General features: G+C 34.6%; 1 protein-coding gene across 7 annotated transcripts in view; it reads right to left on the bottom strand.

Moving 5' to 3' along the window:
• Nucleotides 1-14,155: 14,155 nt before the first annotated feature.
• SNCA (synuclein alpha) overlaps nucleotides 14,156-20,602 on the bottom strand; it is a 147,373-nt gene continuing 140,926 nt past the window's right edge. For all 7 annotated transcript variants that reach the window (XM_087863989.1, XM_087863986.1, XM_087863985.1 and 4 more), the window contains 2 exons: nucleotides 17,196-17,279; nucleotides 14,156-14,678 (listed from right to left, as the gene is read on the bottom strand). In XM_087863989.1, coding sequence (XP_087720115.1) covers nucleotides 14,609-14,678; nucleotides 17,196-17,279 — 154 coding nt within the window. In that variant the 3' untranslated portion in view covers nucleotides 14,156-14,608. The remainder of the gene's footprint in view (nucleotides 14,679-17,195; nucleotides 17,280-20,602) is intronic.

Genomic DNA, 20,602 nt, shown 5'->3' with positions numbered 1-20,602 from the left:
GCCAATGATTCCCCCTGTTGTATATATTCTGAAATACATTATTTAGAAACCAAAATTTTAAATATATTTCTTTAGTGGATAAAATGTAAGGATATATTAGAATTTCCTTACTGCATTTATATTACTGATCCTCACAAGCATAATATTGAGACAGTTCAACAGCTTGTAAAACATTTCTGTGCTCTGTTGCAACCAAAAGTACAAAATGCACGCTATATTTGGTTAGCGTGCGGTCTATTTCAGATGTATGTCTAAGGATGGGGTGCTTGTGGTTTTCTATAATTTTTCTTTTTCCTCCACATAAGTTAGGCTGGTGTAAGTAAACAAAAAGATTTTACTTTGCAATTTAATTTAAATTTCTTTGTTTATGTATCTCTTACTGAATCAAAGGCTTCTTGGAAATTATCCAGTTTTCTCCAACAAAATGTACAGAAAGGTATTTCTACACTGATAACAAAGTTGGAATCTATTTAAAACATTTTTCTTTCCATTTCTTTTGCCCTAAGCTCTTATTGTTTAAGGTGTTCCCCCCTTTTTAAATAATATTCACCATAGTAATATAAAGAATTACTACATTTTAAATTCAAACAGGTAATAAATATTTGTAATGCACATTTATTTGAATAATATAACATTTTAATTATATTACATCTTACTCTTATAATTTTGACTTTTATAACAATGAAGATGAGAAAATAGAAATGAGGAAATACTAGATATTAAGAGTAATTTAACTATAGTAGAGTTTATTTGATTTTTACAACAAAGTATATAAGTTCCATTATATCCAATTTCCATGTTATTTTCAGAGGGATTAAGATATTTCCTAGGATGACATAGGTAGAATGTGGTAGAGGTAAGATTTGAACCCAAGGATTCTGATTTAAAAATAGTGTGTTTTCATTTTTTTTTTAAAACAATTTCAAAATAACTGGCAGAACAAGTATTTGGGATGAGGTTGTCAAAATAAGTAAGAATTTGCCTTTAGAGAAACCTATTCTGAAGATGGAAAGTAGACTGAGTTCGTTTGCACAATAGCTGGGAATGAGGTTCTTCCTTTTTTACTTTGGTATCTCTAACCTCTGCTTGCACATGCTTATTGTCTCTGTCCTAGGAGCTAGATCCATGGTACGTCACATAGAAAAATACATAACTTTTAACGCCTTACATGCGTGCGCGCGCGCGCACACATACACATGCGTGCACGCACACACATGCACACACACACACACGCACACACACACACAGTTTGATGTCTTTTCTAGTCTGTCTATTCCCTAACCTCAATTGTTGAAGGCCTTAAGTGGCTGGCCTAGTTTAGAATCTTGTCTCTTGTATATTTGCTGAGTTCACACCTGCTGCTATTCCATCTGCTACAATTTTAGATCACTAAGACCTTCTTGAAATATGTGGAAAATGTCAAACATACTCCCAAAAAAAGTGCTGCCTTCTTTTATGCTGATGGTGTCCTGAAATGACTGAGTTTTTCTTTTCCTAAAGATAAGCACTCGCCCCCCCCCCCCGCCTTTTTTTTTTTTCCCCAATGACCTAAAGTCCCTTTATTTAAAGGATCAGGACAATTGGTCGTGGTTTCAAGGACAGAGAAATAGCATTTCAAAAGTAAGCGTCATTCTACTTGATGGTAGGCACTTGAAAGGTTATCTATGCTATACTTATGTTAATTGTATACCTTAATATAACATGTTTTAATCATATTTCCATATTTAGTGAATGTACAAATGGGTTTCTTTCTATCTCAATCTTTATATATCCCAATCTTAATATATCCAGGATAAGATATTTTATGTTTATGAACAACATCTAATAGCTGATTCATTCATTCAGATATTTACTCTTGCAAGAGTCTACCTGGAACTGTACAATAAGGGCCCCAAAATGTGTTCAGTAAGGAATATAAGATTATATTTGTATGAGTATATGGATCATTCTTTACTTAAATAGTAAGTTCTTATTTTTGCGTTTAAAATTCAGACATGGAATTTTATGTTTCTTTTCTTGTACACTTACATGCCAATTTATTATACCTTTCTTAAATTACTTAAAAATTACATTTTTTCCCCACAAGCAATAAGGAAGGTATGGGGATGGGGTGGATACAATGGCTCAAAGGAGCCGGAAGGAGTGAATCCCGAATCTGTTGTTCAGAAGAATTATCACCATTTGGGAGCATTATTAGGCTTCCAGTGTATGTTGGATTTTAGTGTTAATATTTTTTTTATTCCTTCTAGAAATTATGTCTTAGCGTATTGCTATGAATTAGGGTAGAATTCACGTTTAATAGGTTTTGCTACATTTTATTGGTTGAAAGTTTGTTTTAATTCTTTCCAAAGTGGCAAGACCATGCAATCTTGGGTGTTCCTTCTTTATAAAACAAAGGCATTGGACAGTTACAAAATTAGATGATTTTCCTGACCCTCAGCCAATCTGTAGCTTCGTGGTCACAGTGGGGCAGGGTTTCCCTACCACTGGGAGGAAAGGTAACATTAATCTTCTGGAAAAGCTGTCAGCACTAACTGATAGATTCCGATGTACAGAACGATGGAGATTGATTTTTTGTCCTACATCTCTGTTGGATCCTAAGTCTTGACCTGGACTCACTCTTAATTTTTTTGTAACTTTTAACAATCTAGACTGTTTTGAACAGTTGTCTCTTTGCTGTCACTTGGGGAATTTTACTACAGTAGACTCACTCACAACTCCTGTCTGAACTTAAGATGAAGGCATCCATCAAAAAGGAAATTAACTAGATCAGCACAGGAAACATAAATGCGGTCAAGATTCTACCCAGGAATTTAAACTTTTCAAATGTGTGCTTTGAGGATTTTCTTTCAATCCCATGGCCCTGGGAAAGCACGATGCTACTTAATCCGCTCCCTGGAATTTATAGTTGGGGGCTTTGATTCTTCTCTGCAAGAAAACACAGCAAAAAATTAACTAAAGAATGCATTGTATCTTAGAGATTGTGAGGCCCAAATACATGTTCACTGAAACAGCATTTTTCATATTTCTGCTTTACCTTGGCCTAAGATATGTATGAAATCTTTTGCTTCTGTATGAGATTGTCAACACCAATTCTTCTTAAAATTTTTAAATTTCTCTAAGTATCAAAAGCATGGTAAGAACTCTGCCAATTATTTTGCCAACTGCTTCTGAGTCAAGGCTCACATTAGCTTATTGCTAACCTATGCAAAACTCTGGTTTTTTGGTCTATAGCCTGACCTGGGTATTGCCAATGTACTGAAAGCTCTGGAATTGCATTACTAAATTTCTGGGTTGGGGTGGAGGGAGGGCTGCTCCCTCCTGTCAGACTTCTGTCTTGCTTCCTGGACAAATGGTACTTGTTCCTATGTTCCTAGCACTGCATCTCACCGGAATGCTCCTGGCTTCTTGTCAGACCCTTCATGCACTGTCATCTGTTGCATAGTTTCCTCCCTATTGCCTCCATCTCTAGACTTCTTCCCAACATTTCATTCTTCCTAGAGATGAGTAAATTTCAAAACGTTGTTCCTCCCAAAGTGTCCTATACTACAAATATCTGAGCCCCCTCTACCTGAATGTCATAAGATACCTTTGCAATTTGTACTGATCACCTCATAGGACCTTCTCCTTGAGGAAAAGTAATGCTTTTAATTCTGTCGCTGAGTAGGCAGTGCTCGGGACTGTGGCTCACTGCTTTTAGAAACCTGGAAGGGATGATAAACGGAAACATCTGTCCCTGTCTGTTCTGCCCATAATGTGGGCCTGCACTGAAGGGGAAGACAGTATGGTTTGCCCAGTCACTCATCCTTTGGATGGCCTGGGACTTTAACTATTTCTTTCTCAGCAATGATCCTGGTTATGAATATGTCTTTGACAATAGGGAGTTATGATTTGGAAGGGTTCCACTCGACATGTTTTGTTTTTAAGAGTTGTTTGGTGAGAAATTTCTACTGGACATAAAAGCAGGAAAAATTAAAAGAGTTTTTCTATTCCTCTGCAAAGTAATAATAATCACCGCCTCCATCAACAAAATATCTTCTTTCTGCAGACATTGAAAATTATATAATCTTTGTGTTTCCCAGATATTGCTACCAAGAAACTTAGATCTCAATGTAGAGTTTAAACATATTATTCCATAGCATATTCTCAGTAGACTTATTTCTCTACTCTATAAATAATTTGTCACTTAAAAAAGTTTCAGGGGGCACGTGGGTGGCTTAGCCAGCTGAGCGTCCAACTCTTGGTTTCAACTCAGGTCATGATTTCAGGGCCATGGGATTGAGCCCTGCATCAGGCTTCATGCTCAGTGGGGAGTCTGCTTGAGATTCTCCTTCTGACACTTCCCCCCACTCAAACATGCATTCTCTCTCTCAAATAAATAAATAATCTTTAAAAAAATTTAGTTTTATTTTACAATTTGGTTTGATGGGTTTTTTGGTTTGGTGATTAGCTTATTTGTTTTATTGCAATTCTTGTCTGAATTTTTTTGGAGGTAAATTTGATATAAATGATAAATACATTCAGAATCTGGAACATTATACAGATACTAAATGTTAAAGATCAAAACATCAACACCTTCATATTGAATGTATTCCACTGTTAAATATGCAAGATTATAGATTGGTCTGTCTTAAACTGGTGATGGGTGTATGTGGGAGTAGGGGTGGGAAGGCTTGTCAGTAAAGAAACTGCTTGAGGAATTCAAGTCAATTACAAACTGTCAATATGAGTTATCATTTATAAAAGGTGTCTATTATGTAAAAATCCTTTTTATTCCAGAAAGAATTACTTTGAGCAAACTGTTTCTGCTGCATCCAGGAATTGTTGGCATGAAAATGATGACTAAAAGCTATGTCTAATGACCTGGAACTCAGTCTGATAGTGAAAAACCCAACAGAGTGTAGCGTTTGAATGTCTATTCTCGCTATGGGCAGTAACAAAACGGCCAGATCAAAACACCTTAATATTGGTTTGCAAAGCTGTTCTTAAACACAACTTTGAGTTGTGCCAAACTTCTTATCAGAATGGCACCAAGTACCCCCAGTATTTCATCTCTAAACGTTGCTATGATAACTAGAGCTCAGAATCCTTTATTAACAATACATAATTTACAATTGCTTTAAATGATGTATTTGCTTCTGGTTCAGATGAGGTTTTAACCATTATAGAAGAGGACTTTATCTCAGCTTTACACTTTTGCTCATAATTGTCAGGCAAACAGCCTAGCTGAAAACTTGGTACAAGCCACTAAGGGTGCTCATGGCTTATTGCTGGGGAAGTTTGCCAAGAAGACTTGCCAGACTTCTCATCGTTCAACATGGCACTTCATCTTCAACAGCAGGAGTCAATCCTGCTGAATTACAAATGCTTGGCAGCCTCTCAAGACTTGCCTTAACCATTTCCACAGAGATTAGGGCGAGGTCTCATATGAGAAATAATATGTTCTGGATGCTCATCTGTGTGGATTTAATCTTTGGTTATTTCTACCACAAGAGTTAATCTTTGTTAGGAAATACAGCATTGAATAATAATTTTTTGCTACTCTAATTTAGTTCCCTAGGCTGTGTCAAACAGTACTGAGGGTTAAAGGGCAAGTGTGTGTTGTCCCACTGATGAATGATCAGTGTGCGCTACAGATGATGATTTGATTTGACCAAACAGAACCATGGCAAGCATCCTACCACATCCCTTGCTCTTTTGCAGCAATGATTTCCAGGGACTCACTGAAGAGCTAAAGAGAAACAACACTTTTCCTGGAACCATTGTAATTGCTGGTGTTTCTGTGGCTTCTAGTGTAATGCAGAAGTTGTTAGGTAAAATGTTGCTTCCTTTTGGGTCAAAAATAAGACCACCAAATGACAGAAGGTTGGGGGAAAGATATTAGGGAATGGATGAGATTTAGGAAATGGGTGGGTTCAAGTTTCTTTTTGTCCCCCGTGGTCGATGATAACCTGTTTTGGACCAATGAATTTTACTTCTATATATGCTTCTCCTTTTTTCTGGTGATCAGAACCCAAATCAGTGAATATATGGTACAAACAGAAGAATATCTCACTTTGATATGAAGCTAATGTGGCTCGATGAGCACAGCTGAATCTAAAGACAGATGTGTTCTGTAAAGCTAGCATTTACAGATTTGGTGCATGTTCACCTCTGAGTAAGTTATGCTTTCCCAGTTTATTTGGGGCTTGTTGATAGTCCACTAATATCCATACTGGTTATTAAACCATTAAAATGCTCTCATAGCTATTAATTAATAACCTCTATTCAAGTCTCCGAAGTGTTTCTACCATCATCCTAATCTTGATTACTATGAGAGAGAGATGTGTGTGTGTGTGTGTGTGTATTTGAGATATAATTAATAGATAACATTATATGAGTTTCAGGGGTACAACATGATTTAATATTTGCACATACTGCAAAATGATCACACTCAGTCTAGTTAACATCCATTGCCATAGACAGTTACAGATTTTTTTCTTTGTGATAAAAACTTTCAAATATACAATATTATTAGCTATAGTCACTATGCTATACATTACATCCCCATGACTTACTCGTTTTATAACTGGAAGTTTGTATTTTTTTGACTCCCCTTACCCATTTTATACCCTCCCCCTCTGCTCACCTCTGGCAACTACCTAATTTATTTTCTGTATCTATAAATTCCACTGTTATTTTAAATTCTACATATAAGTGAGATGATACCCTCTTCATCTGTCTGAGTGATTTCACTTAGCATAATGCTCTCGAGTTCCATCCAAGTTGTCTCAAATGGCAAGATTTCCTTCTTTTTTATGGTTGAATAATATTCCATTACATAGACACATCACATCACATTTTCTTTATCCATTAATCCATTGATGGACATTTAGGTGGCTTCCATATGTGGCTATTGTAAATAATGCTGCAGTGAACATGGGACGCATATTTCCTTTCAAGACAGTGTTTTTATTTCCTTCAGATAAATACCTAGAAGTGAAATTCCTGGATCATATGGTAGTTCTATTTTTAATTTTTTAAGGAAACTTCATATTGTTTTCCATAATGGCCCCACCAACAGCACACAAAGATTTTCTTTTCTCCACTTCTTCTCCAATGTTTGTTATTTCTTGTATTTTTGATAATAGCCATTGTAACAGGTGTGAGGTGATATCTCATTGTGACTGATTTCCCTGATGTTGAACACCTTCTCAAGTACCTGTTGGCCATCTGTTTGTCTTCCTTGGGAAAATGTCTGTTCAGAACCTTGGCCCAGTTTTAAATCATGTTAGTTTTTCTTGGTTGTTTTTGAGTTGTGTGAGTTCTTTGTATATTTTGGATATTAACCCTTTATCAGATACAGGGTTTGCAAATATTTTCTCCCATTCATTAGGTTGCCTTTTCATTTTGTTAATGGTTTTCTTTGCTGTGCAGAAACTTTTTAGTTTTATGTAGTCCCACTTGTTTATTTTTGCATATGTTGCCTTTGCTTTTGGTGTCAGACCCAAAAAATCATTGGCAAGACTGATGTCAAAGGGCTTACCACCTATGTTTCCCTCTAGAAGTTAGATGGTTTCAAGTCTTACATGTATGTCTTTAATCCATCTTTGAGTTCATTTTTATGTAGAGTGTAAGGTAGTGGTTCAGTTTCATTCTTTTGCATGTGGCTGTCCAGGTTTCCTAATATCATTTATTGAAAAGACTGTCCTTTCCCCTTTCATATTCTTGGCTCCTTTATTGCAAATTAGTTGACCATATAAGCATGGCTTTATTTCTGGGCTCTCTATTCTGTTCCCTTGACCTATGTTGTTTTAATGAAATATCATACTGGTTTGCTTACTATAGTTTTGTAATATAGTTTGAGATCCTGAAGTTTGATGCCTCCAGCTTTGTTCTTTCTTGAGATTGCTTTGGCTATTAATACTTTTTTAAGGAGAAGATACAAATAAATATATCTGCACATTTTAAATCTTTCTTATTGGCCTTTAAAAATACAATGTATTCTACTACCACTGCTACCAGTACTACTGCTACAAATAGCATCATTGATTCATTGATCACTTACTAAGGACTATGCCTAACCCAAAGTATTCTACTTACATTAACTTATTTAATCTGTATGACAATGCTATGAAGCACTATTCTTATGATCTGTGTTTTTACAGACAAGAAAATAGAGGCACTGAGGGATTAAGGAACTTGCTTAAAGTAAAAAAGGTAGGAAGTGACATAACTGAGTCAGCCTACCTAGTCTAGTTTTAAATCCAATATTCTTAACTACTACTCCTGCCAGCCTAATTAAGCAAACATCCTTGACTATTTTAGGTAAAGAGTATTGTATTCTTTTCTAAAATAAACACATAGACTTGCTACTATTATTTGTTTAGATTTGACTTTACTGGAGCCAAGCTTAGCTTTGACATTTGCAGACATGGGTTAGCTTTCATCTCACTGCAAGATATAGGGCAACCTGGTATTTAGTTTACCTACAAAAGGCAGTTAGGAAGCCCTAGAGGAACCTAATTAAAATGCAGCACATTTCCAAGGCACCTATCTTGCTGTGTTGCCATAGAAACAGTGGAAATTTCTGGTCATTGACCTTTAAGGGAAATTGAGGATACATTTTCATAAGGTTCATAAGAGAAGCTACCCCAGTATATTAACTTATAGTGGCAGGACAAATTTGGAAATCCCCTATGCAATCCTACCTGAATTAGAAGTATATTGTATCAGCAAAATTCATTAGAGGCTCAAACTCAGGCTTTTTTGAAGAAACATTTTTTTAACTACTTCCAATATACCATCTGTGTTATTGGTTTTAAAATAATCAAATATAGTGCTCTTGTAACACAGAAACATTAAAGGAAATCTTAGATAATTATACAAGAAACATCAGAACCAATATCATATTTCAAAATAGTTTGTATTACATCTATTCTGCTTTTGGAGTCTTTAAATCTAGGTTTACTCAAATAATAAAATGCAGCATTACTGTATCAAAAAGATACACCTCGAAAATAAGAGTTTATTATAAAATATTATGTTAATACTATTTAAAAATAGAAATTCTTAATTCTTGCCCTTTCTGGTTTATTCATATGTAAATTCAGACATTATATTACTAAGTATGTATAATTGAAAATCTTATATGATATGTTTAAATATATACTTCGTATGTGTATGTATATATACATACACATATATATATCCATTTGACAGAAGGCAAGTGCCCATGATTCAACAGAAAAAATGAGGAAGTTTTCCTTACTGTAGACTGTTTTTACTATATTAACATTTTTACTTTCAACCTAAAATGAATAACTTAGTCTATTGTCATGCTATGCATAGTTTAATTATAAGGAAATGTCAGTCAGGGGAATTGGGGCTAGCTAATTTCTCCTAGAATTAGAAATATATCTCCAGATATACGAGTATCACTTATTCTAGACATAGACATCTGAAGAAAAATAGAAATATTCTAATAATTATATGTAGAAAAGCTAGGCCACTACCCCATTCCCTAAACTTCTGCAAGGTTCTTTTACATAACTGTATGTCCTCGCTTGGAGAGACAATGGGGGCTAGGGGAGAACACAGACTCTGGCCCTATATGGATTGGGACTCCTGGTTCTGCCACTTACTAGCCATGTGGCTGTGAGAAAGTTACTTAGTCCACAGGAACCTCAATTTGCTCAAGTATAAAATGAGGATGATAATGGAACTTCTTAGGGTTGTTTTGAGAATTAAATGAGCTAATATTGATAAATCATGTATCTATATTTGGCACGGTAATAAAAAATATATTTTGTCTTCCAATGCCAGGGACAGAGCTCACAGGGAAATGCCATCCCTGTTGCACTCCTGTCCAAGACAGAAAGAATGCAGTCAGATGACTCATCCCAGATAACAACAGAGTACTGTCAGTACAATGGAAGAGGAGTCTATAGTTTGCAGTTAGGAAAATGTTTTTCTTTCTCAGTATGGATATAGACAGCACTATCTCTGAGAATTAATGGTTGCCCTTGAGGGGTGTGTGTGTGTGTGTGTGTGTGTGTGTGTGTGTGTTGAATCCAATAGTTGCCTAATGCATGAGCCAGAAAGATGAGTAAACATATTTTGCACCTCACACTAGGGGAGAGATTTTTGAAAACCCAATTTATAAGGCCAAACCACATATTAGATTGTTATGTTGCCATTTGGGTGCCAAAGCCCACCTGCACTTGTTTTGTTAAAGCCCCCATGGAGTCATATGAGGCTGAATAACTCAAACTTGAGGGAATGATATCTGCAGAATAAACCTAGAACCAGACTAACCCTCAGGCTACCTGTCAGGTGGATGCCTCAGCAGTGGATATGAGATAACCTTCCTGAAAAGGCTTGTGTGCCTTATACAACTTTTTGTTTAAGTGCTTGGCACAAGATAACCACTGCTGGTGTGTATTAGTACGAGAATACTTTTTGAACAAAGATATTTTAATTTTCCAAGTTGTTTTCCTAATTAGGAATACTCATTAATGTACCGAAATAAAACAAGAAGCCTATCACTTCTTTCCAGTTTAAGACTACACAGACAGTTTAATACTCATCGCGGTCCCTTTCCAATGAGACAAAAAAGGAAGTTTCTATGGTGATCATGCTTATAGTCATTGCAGTCATTCCTCTTTCTTTCCTTGCCAATGCCCAATATACACCAAATTACTCACAATTACATACAAACTGCCTTGCACCTCTGAATCTTCTTAAAATTATACTTTTACTGGTGACTTTAAAAAGTAACTGCTATTTTTCTCCTGAATAATTGAAAGGATAAACCAAATAAATTTTCAATTAATTTATGTAGGGTTTTCATAGTTAAAATTACTGTCAGCACCCGTGGAGAGTTAATGAATCTCCCAAAGAGAAAAACCATCCCCAAAAAAGTATCCTGAAATTCATATATTCAAAATTTAAAAGAATTCAAGAGATTTTTATAAATCTAGAGAATTAACATTTTTTTCCGTTAATTGTGTTCCCTATGCTGAATTTTCATCTCCATGACTTATTTATTTTATAACTCAAAGTTTGTACCTCATAATCTCTTTTATCTGTTTCACCCATTCCCTTACCTACCTCCCCTCTGGCAGCCACCAGTTTGTTCTCTGTATTTATGAGTCTGTATTTTTGTTGTTTCTTCATTTACTTGTTTGTTTTTAGACTCTGCATATAAGTAAAATCAGATGGTATTTGTCTTTCTCTTACTTCACTTAGCATAACACCCTCCAGGTCCCTCCATGTTGACACAAATGGCAAGAGCTCATCCTTTTTTGATAACTGAGTAATACTCCACATGCCACATTTTCTTTATCAATTCATCTGTCAAAGAATACTTGGAGTACTTCCATATCTTAGCCATTGTAAATAATGCTGTAATAAACATAGAGGAGCATGTATCTTTTTGAATTGGTGGGTTCCCCCCCTTTTGGATAATTAAGCAGTAGTGGAATTACTAAATCATATGGTATTTCTTCTATTTTTAATTTTTTTGAAAAAATTCCATACTGTTTTCTAGACTGGCTGAACTAATTTTCATTCCCGCCAACAGTGCACAGGTGTTCCTTTTTCTTCATATCCTCACCAACACTGTATTTCTTGTCTTTTTGATTCTAGCCATTCTGACAGGTGTCAGGTAATATTGTGGTTTTGATTTACATTTCCCTGATGATGAGTGATGTTGAACATCTTTTCATGGGTCTGTTGGCCATCTATACGTCTTCTTTGGAAAATGTCTATTCAAGTCCTCTGCTCGTTTTTTTATTGCAATTTTTTTATTGTATAAATTCTTTATATATTTTTGACATTAGCCCCTTATCAGATATATCATTTGCAAATATCTTCTCCCATTCAGTAGGCTGCCTTTTAATTTTGTTGATAGCTTCCTTCACTCTGCAAAGCTTTTTATTTTGGTATAGTCTCAATAGTTTATTTTTTCTTTTGTTGCCCTTGCCTGAGGAAAGTGGTCCAAAAATATATTGCTAAGACCAGTAATAGATTACTGCCTATGTTTACTTCCAGAAGTTTTATGGTTTCAGGTCTTATATTCTAGTCTTTAGTCCATTTTGAATTTCTTTTTGTATATGTTGTAAGACAGTGGTCTAGTTTTGTCAACACTATTAAAGGGACAGTTTTTTCCCCGTTATATATTCTTATCTCCTTTCTCATAGGTTGACTATATAAGCATGGGTTTATTTCTGGGGTGTCTATTCTAGTCCATTGATCTATTTGTCTGTTTTTGTGCCGTACCATACTGTTGTTATTATTATAGTTTTGTAATATAGCTTGAAATCAGGGAGCATTATTCTTCCAGCTTTGTTCTTATTTCTCAAGATTGCTTTGGCTATTGAGTCATTTGTGTTCCATAAACATCTAACGCTTCTTTGTTCTAGTTCTGTGAAAAATGCCACTGGCATTTTGATGGGAATTGTATTGAATCTGTAGAGGGCTTTGGGTAGTATGGACATTTTAACAACATTAATTCTTCCAATTCGTGAGCACAATATATCTTTCCATTTATTTCTGTAATGTTTAATTTCTTTCCTCATTGACTTAAAGTTTTCAGAGTACAGTCTTTCATCTCCTCAGTTAAATTTATGTCTAAGTATTTTATTTTTTGGGTGCATTTATAAATGAGATTGTTTTCTCAATTTCTCACTCTGCTACTTTGTTATTAGTATATAGAAATGCAACAGATTTCTATAAATAATTTTGTATCCTGCAATTGTACTGAATTTATCAGTTCTAGTAGGATTTTTTTTTTTTTTGGTGGAGTCTTTAGTGTTTTCTACATATAGTATCATGTCATCTGCAAATAGTGAAAGTTTTACTTCTTATCAATTTGTATGCCTTTTATTTTTCTTGTCTGATTGCTGCAGCTAGAACTTCCAGTACCATGCTGAATAGAAGTGGTGGGTGGACACCCTTGTCTTGTTCTTGATCTTAGGGGAAAAGCTGTCCATTTTTCACAACTGAGTATGATGTTAGCTGTGGGTTTTTCACATATGGACTTTTTATTATGTTGAAATATGTTCCCTCTAGGCCTGCTTTACAGAGGGTTTTTAGCATGAATAGATGTTATATTTTATCAAATGCTTTTTCTGAATTTATTGAGATGATCATATGGTTATCCTAGCTTTTATTAATGTGATGTATCACACTGATTGATTAGCAGATACTGAACCACTCTGCATCTCTGGAATAAATCACAATTTATTGTGGCAAATGATTTTGTAATGTATTGCCAAATTCTGTTTGCTAATAAATACTGTATTCAGGATTTTACATCTATGTTCATCAGAGATATTGGCCTGCAGTTTCTTTTTTTGCAGTGTCTTTGTCTGGTTTTGGTATGAGGATAATGCTGGCCTCACAGAATGAACTTAGAAGCGTTCCTTCCTCTTCTGTTTTTTTGGAATAGTTTGAGAAGAACAGTTATTAGCTCTTCTTTAAATATTTGGTAGAATTCCTCTGTCACGTTATCTGATCCTGGACTTTTGTTTGTTGGGAGTTTTTTATTACTAATTCAATTTCATTGCTGGTGGTCATTTTTTTTCACATTTTCTATTTCTCCCTGATTCAGTTCTGAAAGATATATTTCTAGGAATTTATCCATTTAAATTGACATTTCTTAAGGTAATGGTTTGGTAGTTTCCAGAAATGTTTAAAGGCATTTCCAAGGGTGATAGATGGGGGGGGGATTTGATTAAAAAATAAATAAATGCTGGGTTAACAAAGTTAACCAGATTCTTTGAGAGCCTTAAGGTGCTAATATGTTTTATTAATACTTGAAGTAGACATAGTCAAAATCATTTCTTAAACTTACTGTTCCATGGACCCTGTTTTTTCTGTATAGCCTCTTAAGACACCACCGCATGTCGGGACATACTTTGGGTAGTGTTGCTTCAGTGAATTAAGAGTAAAGGGTTAATGATCCATCTTGTCTGCTTAATTCTTCTAAAATTCCTTCTCCTTCAAATGGCTGTCAAGAACTTTAATTGTGTCAGTTCTCAGTTCATATTATTATAAGCATGATTTTATTATTAAAGTGAGATGGGATTAAAAATATTTTTGTAATGAGATAACATTTTAATCTTCACCATTTATATATAAACACAAGTTAATAAAACACATCACAAAACAGTAAAACTTCATAGTTAATATTTATAGGTGCATAGTTTCATGCTCACATGTTTTTAGGAATTGTATATATTAACAAATTGCACAACACATCATTATTTTTAAACAGAAATAATCATTGAAAGACACCTAGAAATCTTATAATATATGATAGTAAATCACAACTTCTCAATAACAGCAACAAAAAATAGTGAAGATTTAGAAATAAGTGGTAGTCACTTAGGTGTTTTAATTTAACATTTTAAATTTGAAGCCACAATATCCACACAGCACACTAGGACCCTGCTACCATATAATCACTTCAGTGAGAGGGAAGCACTGAAATGCTGACTAGGGGCAGGTACAGAGAACTTCAATCACTGCTGATGGAAGAGTTTAAAATACACTGTAAAAACTTTGAGAAAATGTCATGGCTGGGTATGTTGGAACTGAGTACTTGTACAGGATGGAACATCTGTCAGTAGGTCTCAAGAAACTGGGAGCAAAAGTATTTCTTAGGCTTCGGGTTCATAGTCTTGATACCCTTCCTAATATGAAGAAAATCAAAGAAAACATGCAGTATTATTAGTTTTAGTCATAGTAATGAAGGATTAGGGTGAATGAGATCGGACATGGCTCACTACCTTGAATGAAGGTTATACTCACAACAGCTGTGCAACTATTCAGTTATACACAATGTAATTTCATTTTTAATAGTTTTGTCTGCCTGTCAAATATAAAAGTGAATTATGCTGCTCAGAGTTCACGTATCTGAATTTTACTCTCAGGTGACATTTAACAATCATATGTTCTAGTCCTGTAGGACAAGTTAGTTGGTCTATCTTGCTCCCAGTTTCCTCAACTGTACATTTTGAGAGCCAAATCAAGTGGCTTAAAAATAAGCCTCTTCCAGGACTAAGATCCTCTGATTTTTAAAAGGAGACAAAGACATTTAAAGACAAGTGACATTTTCTCTCCTTTTGCTCTCTCAACGAAAATCTCTTCTTCATCCATGGCTTCAATTATTACTTTTATTCTAACCCCCCCTCCCCATACAATATATGGATAGCATCCACAATAAAAATATTAAAGATCTTAACTAAAGTGGTCATATTAGTCCTAAACAACAACTCTAATTAGGATCTTGCTTTAAAATGAACAAATGTACCTTCAATAACTAAAGTTGCTTTCTGGGTATAGTACAAACTTAAATGGAAATGTTCTTTTAGTATTCTACAACTTGTCTTTGACCCATATCTGCAGCCTTAATCTGTCAACTAGTCTCTCTAACCTCAAATCTTATTTATTTATTTATTTATTTATATTTTATTTTTATTATGTTCAGTAAGCCATTGTATAGCACATAATTAGTTTTTGTTGTGGTGTTCAATGATTCATTAATTAAGTATAACACCCAGTGCTCATCAAAACACACACCCTCCTCAATACTCCTCACCCTGTTACCCCCTCCACCCACCCTCCTCCCCTCTGAAACCCTCAGATTGTTTCCCGGGGTCCATAGTCTCTCATGGTTCATCTCCCTCTCTGATTTCTCCCCCTTTGGATTTTCTTCTCTTCCCCTATGGTCCTCCGTGGTATTGCTTATGTTCCACATATGAGTGGAAACCATGTGGTAATTGTCTTTCATTGCTTGACTTCTTTCACTTAACATCACTTACTGTTCCTCAGACACATCCTTATGCATGTTTAGACACGCATGCCTTTGCTTCTGATATTACCTTGTGCTAGGATGTCTTCCTTTCAGTTTGGCCTATCATATCTCCCATCCCCTCCCACACGGATCAACACCAACTCTTCTATAAAACTCCTGATCACTCTAACCAGATCCTGTAGAACATTATACTTTTTTGTGTATCTTGAATATTTTTGCCTCTGTGATGCCTGATACATAAAAGACAGTCAATAATGTTTAAAGGAATCATCATGAATAAATGGAGTAAATCTGTATTTGTTTTGATCTAATCTATTAGAATGTAAACTCCTTGTGTACTGATATTATCAATTAATCTTTCGTACTTTCTGTCATATCTAGCATTGTGCTCTGCATAAATATTAATATGCCTTTAACTGATGCCATGAAGAATATATAACCTAACTACAAGACATTTTAACTTAATTTTTAATTAATAGTAATTTCTTGTTAATAATCACATCTTTTTGATGTCTGATGCCGGTATCAGGGTAACACTCCTCATGGAATTAGTTGGGGAGTAATCTTTCCTCTTTTTTGGGGGGAAGAGAAATTAATTGGCATTAATTGGCATTAATAGTTATTATTCCTTAAATGTTTGGTAGAATTCATCAGTGAAGCTGTCTGGTCCTGGGATTTTCTTTGTAGGTAGATTCTTTTTAAACAATAATCCAGTCTCTTTACTTTGTTATAGGTCTATTCAGATTTTTTATTTCTCCTTGAGTCAGCTTCATTCATCTAAAAGTATTTTTAAATTTTCCTTAAGATACATTTTCTATTAAAGAAACTTATTTTCAAATTAAAATTAATCATCAAAAGGCTAGATTGAAGTACATCAGTTGCTGCAAACCATGCATTTGTCATATTTCTACTCTATATTTTTTGTGGGTAACTTTTATTTTACCATGCAAATACCTTGCTGGAAATGTATGGCAAATAATAATTACTTTAGGCATTCAGTTGATTTCTCTAACTTTCCATTTGGGGGATTTATTTTAGAAAGTAAGGTTTTTAATAAGATATTTTTCTAATGCAGGGATCAGCAAACACTTTCTGTAAAGGGTCATTAAATACATATATTAGGTTGTGTGAACCACAGAGTATCTCTGATGCTTTTTTTTTTTTTTTTTAAACAACCCTTTATAAATGTAAAAACCACTTTTAGCCTTCAGGTTGTCTGCACAATATATATTCTGAATTTGGCCAATTTGTCCCTCTAGAGAGTAAATCACTTTCACTACGGATAAATGGAAGGAAAATCTGACAATGACAGATTTTTGGTACTGCTTATTAAAAAGACCCAACTTGAACTCCTGAAGTTTATTTTCAGAGTTGTGGGTATATAAAATTTTACCTCAGAAGGCATTTCATATGCCTCATTGTCAGGATCAACCGGCATATCTTCCAGAATTCCTTCCTGTGGGCCTCCTTCTTCACTCTAAATGGGAAGCACAAAAGGAATATGATGAGGTACCAGTTTTTACTTTTTAAAAATTAAGCATGCTTTAAAAACATCTTATATATAATACTGGTAAGAATGTTGTAAAAGTGGAACTCCTTAATATTACTGCTGGCATTCTAAACTATATAGTACCTTTGCAGAAATATTGTAGTGGTATGTGTTGTTAACACTAAAAATGTACAAATTTTTTGCCCAAGTAATTTACTGCACAGGAAGTAGTCCAAAGCTATTGTCCAAAGATGTTTTTCACAGCATCAATGACAGCAGTAAAAGAAATTGTTAACTTAAATGTTCAACAGAAGATGAAAAATTTAGAAAATTATAATTAATCTATTCAACAGATTATGAAGATATGTATTTACTAGGGCATGAGAATTATATAACAAAATGAGAACCTATTTATAATAGCATGTTTAGAAAGATATAGAGTTGTGTATCCTATGGACATAACCAATGTATTATTCAGATGTAAAGCTAAAAAGATTGAAGAAAATCCAACAAAATATTAAAGCACTTTTTATTGGGTAACTTTTTTGTAAATTATATAACCATTTATAATGTAAAAGCATACGTATTTTATAATTTATTTTTAAATGCTGGCAAAGAAATTATTTTCTAAAATTTCAAAATTGAAACTATATAAATATAACTGTATAAATAATATATTAACTATATATATATGTATGTATATATATATCACTATATAGAGAGAAAGAAAGAGAAAGAAAATCAAATACATTATCCACAAATTTCCCAGATCTCTCTCCTTAGAAATAAGATACCATAAAACTCGAACTCATGTCTTTACTAGTATCCTTCATTAAATACCTTTTGTTGCTTTGCATTTATTCCAGTGAAGATCACTGGAAATTGAAAAAGCAGAGAGGCAATGTGAGCCTAAAATGGACTTACTCAGAGATCGAATACTTCCTCAGCCAATGTAGTTGATGTTTAAAAATATGCCTGATGTAAGTAATTGCCTGTCAGTCACTTTCATGATGAAGACAGGAGGAGCTGAGAGATGAAGAAATGGCTCCCCATGTGAAAAGTCAAACTAAAGCTCATGCTTACGTTAGCTGGGCTGAGAAGTTTATAAATCATCTTCTCCTGCCCAACTCCCTTTTTATAAACCAAAAAAGACCAAGTTATATATAAATGAAATAAAATATAAACACTCCCCAGAATACCTTACTTATAAATGTGGAATAAAGATACTGTTTCCGTAGTGTTTCACCTCTTAGGAAAGTCAAGAATATAGGTTCTCTTGTATAGTGGTTAGACATGAGGTCTGTAGCATCATAAGACTTGAGTTCAAATATTAGTTTCTCTAGATTCTAGATTTTTTAAACAGAAGTACAATTAACATATAGTGTTTTATTAGTTTCAGGTGTACAATATAATGGTTCAACAATTCTATACAATACCTTACTCAGTGCTTACCACGATGAGTGTAATCACCATCTGTCACCAAACAACGTTATTATAATCTTATTGACTATGTGCCCTATGTACTATTCATTTTTGTGACTTATTTAGAACTGGATGTTTATACTTTTTTTTTTTTTTAAGATTCTATTTATTTACCTGACAGAGACAGCCAGCGAGAGAGGGAACACAAGCAGGGGGAGTGGGAGAGGAAGAAGCAGGCTCACAGCGGAGGAGCCCGACGTGGGCCTCAATCCCACAACGCCGGGATCACGCCCTGAGCCGAAGGCAGACGCCCAACCGCTGTGCCACCCAGGCGCCCCTGGATGTTTATACTCTTAATCCCCTTTAATTCACCCATTCCCCCACCCACCTTCCTCTGGCTACCACCTGTTCTCTGAATTTCAGTCTGTCTCTTTGTTCGTTTCTCTTATTTCTTAGATTCCACATATGAATGAAATTATTGGTATTTGTCTTTCTCTGACTTATTTAACTTAGCATTATACACTCTAGCTCTTAGAAGTGTTGTTGTAAATGGCAGCATTGTGTTCTTTTTTGTAATACTCCATTGTGTGTGTGTAAATACACCACACCTTCTTTATCCATTCATTTTACAATGGACACTTAAGTTGCTTCCATATATTGGCTATTGTAAATAATGCTGCAATAAACATAGGGGTCCCTATATCTTTTCAAACTAGTGTTGTTTTCTTTGGGTAAATACCCAGTAGTGGAATTATGGGGTCATATGGTATTTCTATTTTTAATTTTTTGAGGAAACTCCATACTGTTTTCCAGACTGGCTGCACTAATTTTCATTTCCGCCAACAGTGTACAAGGTTTCTTTTTCCTCCACACCCTCACCAATACTTGTTATTTCTTGTCTTTTTTATTCCAGCCATTCTGAAAAGTATTAGGTGATATCTCATTATAGTTTTGCTTTGCATTTCCCTGATGATTAGTAATGTTGAGCATCTTTTCATGTGTCTGTTGGCCATTCTGTCTGTCTTCTTTGGAAGATGTCTAACAGGTCCTTTACCCATTTTTTTTTATTGCACTGTTTTTATATTGTCTAAGTTCTTCATATATTTTGGATATTAACCCCCTATTGTATATATCATTTGCAAGTATCTTCTCCCATTCAGTATGTTGCCTTTTTGATAGTGCAAAAGCTTTTCATTTTTGTGTAGTATCAATAGTTTGTTTTTGCTTTTGTGTCTGTTGCCTAAGGAGACATATCTAAAAAAGTGTTTCTATGGCTGATGTCAAGGAAATTATTGCCTATGTTTTCTTTTAGGAGTTTTATGGTTTCAGGTCTCACATTTAGGTCTTTAATCCATTTTGAGTTTATTTTTGTGTATGGTGTATGAAAGTGGTCCAGTTTCATTGTTTTGCATGTAGCTATCCCGTTTTCCCAATACCATTTATTGAAGAGACTGTCTTTCCCCATTGTATATTCTTGCATCCTTTGTTGTAGATTAATTGACCATGTAAGGATGGGCTTAGGTCTGGGTTCTCTATTCTTTTTGATTTATCTATGTGTCTATTTTTGTGCCAATACCATACTGTTTCGATTACTAAAGCTTTGTAGTATATCTTGAAATCTGGGAAGGTGATACCTTCAGCTTTGTTCTTCCTCAAGATTGCTTTGCTGTTTGGGGTCTTTTGTGGTTCCATACAAACTTAAAAATTCTTTATTCTATTTCTGTGAAAAATGCCATTGGTATTTTGATAGGGATTGTACTGAATCTGTAGAGGGCTCTGGGTAGTATGCACATTTTTACAGTATGAATTCTTCTATGAGCATGAATATCTTTCCATGTATTTGTGTCATCATCAATGTCTTTCCTCAATGTTTTACAGTTTTCAGAGGG

This window comes from Ursus americanus, chromosome 8 (assembly GCF_024610735.1).
Source record: "Ursus americanus isolate L20-20 chromosome 8, mUrsAme1.1.p, whole genome shotgun sequence".
NCBI classification, from domain to species: domain Eukaryota; kingdom Metazoa; phylum Chordata; class Mammalia; order Carnivora; family Ursidae; genus Ursus; species Ursus americanus.
The sequence above is the reverse complement of the archived record's forward strand: the minus strand, read 5'-3'. Positions and strand labels throughout refer to the sequence as shown.